Genomic DNA, 9,136 nt, shown 5'->3' on the forward strand with positions numbered 1-9,136 from the left:
TACTCATATGACTAATTTTGTGAATTTCTTGAATAATGCTAGTCTGATTTCTTTGCAAGCCTTTGGTGTCCCTTTTACTTGGACAAACAAACATAAGGATGACACTCTTATCTTTGAGAGATCATATAGGGTTGTTGCTAATTCTTTTTGGCTTGAACTGCAACCAAACTACTCTCTCCACAATTATCCTATTCTAGATTCAGACCATAGTCCTTTATACTTGGATACTGCAAGTCCTTAAGTTGGTCAACGGAGGAAAGCTTTTAAATTTGAAGCCATGTGCAACCTTCATCCTGACTTCAAACATTTTGTTAGGGGTGCGTGGACTTGCAGTGATGGACTTTCTCCTCTTGATCATTTTAGCGGCTGCTTAAGTACTTTCTCTTATCTTGTCAAAAGTTGGAATTGTATGATTTTTGGGTTTGTCAAAGAAAAGAAAGATAAAATTCTAAACAAACTAGACTGAGTTCAGAAGGAAATTATGTCCCTCAATTACAATTCCAACACTGTAAATAATTTCCATGATAAAGTTCATTTAGAGGCTCAAATTAAAGAGATACTCACTCAAGTGCTTAAGGAGGTGGAAGTAATGTGGGCTCAAAAAGCCAAAGCAAATTGGTTAAAACATGGAGATAAAAATACGAGATTCTTCCAATTGAATGCCACGATAAGAAGGAAGCACAATGAAATCAACAAGATTAGATATGGCAATGGAATCTGGTTGTTTAGAGGTGAGGGTTTGGAGCAAGTCTTTGTGTTGGAATTTAAATTGCGATTCACCAATTGCTTTAATCCTACCGCTGATCACATCAACTTGATCACTCAGGTAATAAAACCTTGTATTTGAAATGAGCATAATAACTTGTTAATTGATACTCCTTCAAATGCTGAGATTTGGAATGCTGTTAAAAGCATTGGTGCTCTTAAAGCCCCAGGGCCTGATGGAATCCATGCAAGTTTCTACTAGGAATGTTGGGAGTTGGTGGGACCTTTAGTGTGCAACATGGTGAAAGATTTTTTTTTTTTTTTTTTTTTTTTTTTTTTTTTTTTTTTTTTGTAAATAATACCAATCTCAAATTAATTAATCATACAAATATTACCCTAATTCCGAAAGTGGAGAATCTGGAGATTGTCAATAATTATCGCCCAATTAGTCTTTGTAATGTTAGTTACAAAATTATAACGAAAGTCACGATTCCTTCATTTGTGTATGTCACCCAACTAGGGAGCTTTTGATTCGGGTAGATCTATACAGGATAACATTCTTATTGCTCATGAATTGTTCTCAACTTTTAACAAGAAGAAAGGCAGGACTGGGGAGCTAGCTATCAAGCTAGACTTGGAAAAAGTGTATGATCTTCTGTGTTTTGGCAAGGTTTGGTTTCTATCATAAGTGGATCAATTTAATTATGGAATGTATCTCTTCTACATCCTTCTCAATCAATATTAATGGTGAGTCTCATGGCTACTTCTGCACAAGTGGAGGTATTAGGCAAGGTGATCCCTTATCCCCCTACATTTTCATTCTTTGCATTGAACCCTTAATTAGAAGTTTGAATGAGTTAGCTTATACCCCAAAAACCCATATTAGTCTACTCACTTCCCCTTTGGGCTACAAAGTCTCGAATTTAGTCTTTCTGGATGATTGCGTTATCTTTACCAAGGCAACTACAAAGGGTGCCAGAAAAGTTTTACAGGTTTTAAATAAGTTTGCAAATGCTTCGGGTCAACAAATAAATTTCAACAAATCTTCTTAACCAGGCAAAGAATAAAATTGTTAATATTCTCCAAATCCAACATAAAACTACCATTGATAAATATCTTGGTATGCATAACATTGTATTTTGGAATGACCCAATGAATGGAAACAAGCTAATCAAGAGGATTAAGCAAAAACTTGTAGGTTGGAAGGCAAACACCCTTTCTAAGGTGGGGAGGCTTATACTTGTCTAATCTAACCTTACAGGTATGCCTAATCATATAATGTCTTGCTTCAAATGCCCTTATAAACTAACCAGTCAATTAAATAGAGAATGCAGACAATTTTTTTGGGGTAATAATCATAAGTGTAACCCCGTGAGTTGGAAGAAAATATGTAGACCATAGAATGCGGGTAGTTTAGGTATCACGAACCTAGACCATTTCAATAAGTCGTGTCTTGCTAAACTGGGATGGAAAGTTTTCTTCGATAAGGATAACTGGTGGGCTAATATAGTAAGAAGGAAATACCTTAGACATGATACTTTTCTAGATACTAGAGCTAAACAAAACCACTCGCTCACCTGGAAAGGAATTCTAGGATCCAGAGACATTATCAGTAAGGGTATGGTGTGGGTGGTCGGTGATGGCAAGAACATCCTGTTCTGGACTCATAACTGGGTTTTTCCTCACCCTCTCTTCCATCTCATACCAGAGAATCAAAGACATCAAATCCAATGCGGCACCAATGTTGCAGAGTTTATTGTTGATGGTCATTGGGATAGAAACAGTTTAAGTCAAGTGATAGACAATTATATTGTTAATAAAATATGTGACATTCCTATTCCTCTTCATTCCTCCAAGGACGTTGATGTTTGGGGTCCAAGTAATAATGGTAGCTTCTCTATTGAATCTGCGACTTGGCTCCAAATGGAGGACATTGGCCCTTCACCGGTTCAAAAGCTTATTAATAGAGTTCGAAAACAAATCTTGCCTCCTAAAGTTAAGTTGTTTGCCTGGAGCCTCATCAAGGGTAAGTTACAAACTAGGAAGAAACTAAGCAAGTTCATAACTAATATGAATACTCAGTGTCCTTTGTGCAACAACCACGAGGAAGATCATGATCATCTGTTTCTCCATTGTTAGTATGCCAAGCAGGTTTGGAGTTGCTCCAATGATATGTCATTATCAAATATTGATCTTAACCTCAAGATAAGTGACTGCCTTGGAGATCTCTCTCATTGGAATAAGAATGTTGTAAGTAATTTAAGTAAAGCTCTGACTGTTTGCTAGCAGATATGGAATGATAAAAATGGTAGCATCTTCAGGAATGAAAAGCCTTTGCATAGTATATCTTTTCTTTGAGCTATGGCTACGGTAAATGATTGCTTTAAGGATAATGTTGCTAACCTAGAGAATGCAGAAGTGCCATTTGAAAATAACTTGGTCAAGTGGAAATGTCCAATGTCTCCTTACGTTAAAATAAATTTCGACGGGTCGATGTCAAACTCTTTGGCTGCTAGAGGCTTTGTTATTAAGAACCCGTCGAACTCTTTGGCTGCTAGAGGCTTTGTTATTAAGAACTGGAATAGCAAACCTATCCTCGCCGGTGCTATGAACCTGGGGTCTTCCACCATTAACGTTACTGAGGCTCTAGCGTTATGTGAAGCTCCGATCTGGGCTAGGAGGAAGAGCCCGACGCATATGTTAGTGGAGAGTGATTCTAAGCTTATCATTGATGTTGTCCGTGGTGTTTGTGAAGTGCCATGGACTTTGAGATCTATTATTGAAGATATCAGGTGGTGTGCCTCGTCCTTCCAAGATATCAAGTGGGGGCATGTGTTCAGGGAAGCAAACTTTGTTGCAAATGTTGTGGCGTCTGTTGGGCTTAAGACTTATAACCTTTGTATTTGGGATGTTTGTCTTCCTGTGGAAGCAAACTTGGCCCTCCTCTTTGATTGTAATGGCTCTAGCTGTGTGAAGGGTTTCTCTCTTTAATGAATTTTCTTTCCTATAAAAAGAAAAATAAAAAATTGATAACGTTCCCGAATCAGTTTTTGATTTTTCAGTTTTAATTTTTTTATTGGTAAATTTTTTTTATTTAGTATTACTACTTAAATCAATTACAAATCTAAACTGCCTATTAATAGAACTCTGATTTTCAAAAAAAACTATATGAAATTACTATTTTAACATCCTCATAAAAAATTGAACAAAAATAAAAAAATGGGCAATTTAGTAATTATAGAAACATAAATTTTGTTGTTTTTTTACAGTAACCTCACAGCCAGGTTAGTATAGCAAGCCCTAATTTTTTTTTTTTTTAAAAAAAAAAATTATTCATCATTATCCTAATTTTCATAACTGATTTTTATTTTATTTTTTAATTCTAAAACCTAATCACCTCATAATAAAAAAATAAAAAATAAACAAAATGAAATGGTTCACACAGTGTATGTGGATATCTACTCATTTATATTAATCAAAGGGAAAACCAATTAATTAAGAGCATTTCTCAATCTATTCGTGCATATTGACTCCTAACTGGTATATTTGACTCCTAACTGGTTAGACACGTGCCACATTTTAATTGGGTTACTACTTGACATTGCCATATGGCAAGAACATTCTTGAAGATCTTGGAAATATATTTGCTCACCATTCCGAGGTACTGGTAATACTCACCATTCTTTTGGTTGTTCGTTGGATGAGTTTAAATTGATCTATCTGCTATACAAATTTTAAAATTTAAATTCATTGAATGATAATTAACAGAATGATGAGCATCACAAACATTTTAAGATAATGAGCAAAAACGCACTTGAAGATCTTTTATCAAACTAGAGCTTCTCGACTCCTAGCTTGTACCAAGTAGTAACAGTAAGTCTACCAATTCTTTTATTTTACACAAATTCATACACACACGTCTTTAAATAAACTACAAGTAATATGAAGAACTCTTTTCTAAATTCTGTTTAAAATATTGCGAATCCAATAAGGTTATAGTTTAGTGGGTATAGCAAAGGTCATTAGAAGTACACTGTGTACCAACATCTAGTGCTTTGTATAGTTGGATGATGTCCCTCTTACTTTGGTCTTGTGTTGTTGGGGTAAAGAATAAAACTGTAAGGATGCTCATCCATATGAATCTGTCCACCCAAGTCTGGATTATGGAATGGCTGAAAAACTGGCTGTCAAAACTGCTTTGGGGGAAGACCCGTTTGGTGGGCAGGATGAGATGAGTTATTTCTAATTAAATTTGACTTGTAGCCCAGCTAATGTTTGGTAAGAAAAATTGTAACAAGAACTGGATTGGCTACAAATATGAAATAAGGGAAAATATGTTGGGTTATGTAACACAATCACACACATAAGTTATGTGACGCATCTCTGTCAATCTAATCATATTCCTAAGGCCCAATCTAATCCAGTTCACCAAACAAGCTACAATTTGCTATATTTGTTTCAGTTTCATAGGGCCACACTCATCAGACTTTATGATCCTAACTTATCCCATTATGGTAATTAACAAGAAAATTTGGAATTTATGCATTATAATGTGTTAGAACAGAACTTGGAATACATTCTTTGCCATTATGCCCATTTATTTGAGCCTTACCAAACACCTCTGGAAAATTCTCTAATTATCAATTTCCTTTTGCCCTATTGGTATATGCTTGGAAAGTCTTATCACGTGGATAACTTTGGAAAAGATTGTAGGCCTAGGGTTCGTAAGGCAATGAAGCGAGAGTTGAACTCTAGTCATGAGTGCGAGACTAAATGATCATATTACCTTGTTTAATGTCGTTTATGACACACATATTAGATCAGATTGGATAATTTACTAAATTTAAATTATGTTGATGTAAGGCATGAAACTTGATTTCCAACCTCTAAATTTGTCCAAATTAAACGAGTTAAATAGATTTAATTATAACTTAAAAGGGCTTGATATCGTACCATTTTATTAGGATTGGAAATGATAAGTTTTCTTCATGACTACTTCATCTTCTACCTTTAAATTGAGCAAAATTTAGAAATTGGCTTTCACTTCATTTTAACAGACATGAATCTATTGAGTTATCCCAATCCATGAAACGTCACGAGGAAAAGGAGAATAATCATAGTGAAATATGAACAAAGTATAGTAAATTTACATTGCACTCTTGATATAGCTATGTACAAATACATATAGAAATACAAACCCCACTATTCCACACCCCCCAACAAAAATCCCCAAAAAAAGAAGAAAAAAGGAACACAAACAGAGACTTCCCCATATTTCACCCTAGTTTACAGAGAACTCTTCTTGCAGTCGAAACTTCTGCTGCCTTGCAATGAAGGACTCAACCTTGCTTCGAAACTCCTCGTTACTCATACCGTCTTCAGGGTACACGCTCCCTGCCAATTTCCCACCAGACTGAACATTTTCCTTTAGTTTCTCCGTCTCTGATCGTTTCAGTAAGCGCCGCGAGCTCTTGCAAACCGTGCGTTCTACAATCTCTGACCGACTCCTTGTGAACTTCTTGACTTCCGAAGTATGAGGAGCTTGCTCAGAAACTATACTATCCTCGGGCCTTTTTTTTATGGCCGGGTACTCAATCCCATCACCACGAAGTTTTTGATTCTTTTCGCTGTTCTGAACAAACTCTTCGTAAAGATCACCACCCGAGCTGTCTGTGCTCAAGTCTTTAGCTGAAAATCTGCCCGACTTGGTGTAGAGAATGATAACTATTACATTTCCAATGACAAACACGAAGCGAGGACTTACCATGAAGCCGGATATGTCTTTGAAGTAAGAGGCAGAGTTCTTGACAGCATGAGGGAGTTGGACAGAAAACCTGGAAAGCAAGAGCAGAACAGCAAGCACCTCTATCAACCGACAGAGTTTTGCGATTTTTCGACGCTGGCGGTATTTCATTATTGCGTTTGCCTTCTCAGCTTTGATGTCATAAAAATTGATTGAATCCATTTTTTGACAACGGGCTGAGTGAGCGAAATCAATGAAAATCCTGAAAAGGGTCTCGAAGATTTTGCGTTTCTCACTCGAAAAGGATTCGGGCTTTGATCGAGGATTCGTAACCTACCATGTCTCTGATGAGAGCCAGTAGGGGTACTACTATCAGAGTAGTAGATTTTGTGAGGATTTTGACTATCGGAAGCATGAAGAGAGAGAGAGAGAGAGAGAGAGAGAGAGAGAGAGAGAGAGGAAATGAAGTGAAATAAATTGGATTATGAGATGTTGTGTTATTGTGTGTTGTTGTTGAACCCTTTACATGGTGCAGGCTTTGTATTTATAGGCCATGAGAATATATAACTTTTTCTTTTCGAAATTTTAGGAGAATAGCTTTTCTTTCTTTTTTAATATTCCATTCATTTGCTTTATTTTAAATTTGCAAATTGAGGGTTTATCCAAGGCTGCATTATACTAAGGCTATCTTGTTGCATGATTATTTTTCTAGAATATGGTACTACAGTTGACTAGGATTAGGATATTAACGAGCATGTGTGGAAAATTTAGCTTTAAGTTTCAATGTATTTTTCATATTTTTGATTGAATGTACAAAGGGGGGATATATAATGAGGTAGAACGTTACAAGCAACCCTACCTTGGCAAATCCTACTAACCCGATAAACCCTAAAGATGTCACTCCTTAAATTAAGGGAGTGCAGCAAGTAGCTAGCATACAACTATCAACAAGTCATCTAGATGTCAATCTTCCTCAAATTAAGGGATTAGACTTAATAGAGAATCCCATGAAAAGAGGGACCATAAAATCTTGCAGCATCAGTCACCATATATCGTCTAATACTCCCCCTCAAGCTGGATCGAGGAGATTAATTGAGCCAAGCTTGCCCAAAAAACGATGAAATGGAGTTGATGCCAGTGCCTTGGTAAAGAGATCTGCCAGTTGATCATGTCTTTGTGTGAAGATGATCCTTATGACTTAAGTTTGAACTTGAGCTCTAATGAAATGGCAATCCACTTCGATATGTTTGGTTCTTTCATGAAACATAGGGTTGGCAGCGATGTGCATGGCTTCTTGATTATCGCACATAAAGGACATAGAGGACGGAGTATGGAACCCTAAGTCTGAAAGAAGCCCTTTAAGCCAAATAAGTTCACAAGTAGTGGCTGCCATGGCTCGATATTCAGCCTCAGCACTGGAATGAACAATTACTTGTTGCTTCTTACTCTTCCAAGTAACAAGATTGCCCCCCACAAATGTACAATAGCCTGTGGTAGATTTTCTTTCAAGTGCATTCCCTGCCTGATCTGCATCCGTGTAACCACTAATGGTAGTGGACTTATTGTTACACATGATGATTCCTTGCCCTATTAACCCCTTGAGGTAACGCAAGATTCTTTTAACAATGTGAAGGTGATCAACAATGGGAGAGTGCATAAATTGGCTTGCCAAACTCATTGCCTATATGATATCTGGATGTGTGATGGTGAGATATATAAGCTTCCATAGTAACTGTTGGTAATAACACACATTATGCATGGCTTCTCCATCTGTATTGAGCTGGGAGTGATGGCAGGTTTGCAGTTAAGCATGTTTGCTTCTTGAAGAAGATCTAGTACATATTTGCATTGATGTATAAATAACCCCTTTGAGGATGTTGCCATTTCAATACCCAAAAAATACTTGAGCCTCCCTAGATCTTTAATAGCAAATGTTTGATGTAGTGAACGTTTCAATGCCTCAATTTTAACAGTATTGTCTCCTGTAATAATGAGATCTTCCACATAGATGAGAACCACTAATTTCCCACGGGTACTAGTTCTTACAAATAGTGAGGACTTAGCATTACTTCGCATAAAACCAGCCTTTTCGAGTACTGAACTGAGCTTGGTAGCTTGGGATACCAAGCTCTTAGAGAATGTTTCAATCAATATATTGCCTTGTGCAATATACACACCATGTTGCCTTCAAGACCATTATAGCCTGGAGGAGGCTGCATATACACTTCTTCTTGTAACTCTCCGTGAAGAAAAGCATTCTTCACATCCATTTGATAGATGGGCCACCCATAATTTACAGCAACTGAAAGTAAAACCCTCACGGAATTCAAATTGGCCATAAGTGCAAATGTTTCTTTGTAATCTACCCCAAAGGTCTGGGTGAAACCTTGAGCTATAAGTCTAGCTTTGTGTCTCTCGATAGAACCATCGACCTTGAATTTGATCTTGTAAATCCAACGACTTCCAACGGCCTTTCTTCCTGGTGGTAGTTGAACTAAACTCCAGGTGTTATTTTCTTTCAGTGCATGAAGCTCATCTGGCATGGCTTGATTCCATTGTGGGAGGAGTGATGCTTCTCGGAAACTCCTAGGTTCATAATATTTATCAATTTCACTGAGAAATGCAGCATGAGATGTATAGAACTCACGAAAACTGATGCTTTGAGTGATAGGGTGCCGTGAGGTATAT

General features: G+C 37.0%; 2 protein-coding genes across 2 annotated transcripts; one reads left to right on the forward strand and one right to left on the reverse strand.

Annotated features, from left to right (window-relative positions):
- The first annotated feature begins 3,066 nt into the window (after window positions 1-3,066).
- Window positions 3,067-3,696, forward strand: LOC148697074 (uncharacterized). Its single transcript, XM_088693441.1, has one exon. The coding sequence runs from the start codon at window positions 3,067-3,069 to the stop codon at window positions 3,694-3,696; it is 630 nt and encodes a 209-aa protein (XP_088549567.1).
- Window positions 3,697-5,811: 2,115 nt separating this feature from the next.
- Window positions 5,812-6,958, reverse strand: LOC137721118 (uncharacterized). Its single transcript, XM_068460232.2, has one exon. It carries the CDS (start codon window positions 6,668-6,670, stop codon window positions 5,987-5,989), a length of 684 nt encoding a protein of 227 aa, XP_068316333.2. The 5' UTR covers window positions 6,671-6,958; the 3' UTR covers window positions 5,812-5,986.
- Window positions 6,959-9,136: the final 2,178 nt, after the last annotated feature.

The sequence above is a fragment of the Pyrus communis genome, chromosome 5 (genome assembly GCF_041283825.1).
Source record: "Pyrus communis isolate YQ-2024b chromosome 5, ASM4128382v1, whole genome shotgun sequence".
NCBI lineage: Eukaryota > Viridiplantae > Streptophyta > Magnoliopsida > Rosales > Rosaceae > Pyrus > Pyrus communis.

Bases quoted from the DNA above. Each gene is read 5' to 3' on its own strand.
- LOC137721118 (XM_068460232.2), bottom strand. From the start codon at position 6,670: ATGGATTCAATCAATTTTTATGACATCAAAGCTGAGAAGGCAAACGCA.
- LOC148697074 (XM_088693441.1), top strand. From the start codon at position 3,067: ATGGCTACGGTAAATGATTGCTTTAAGGATAATGTTGCTAACCTAGAG.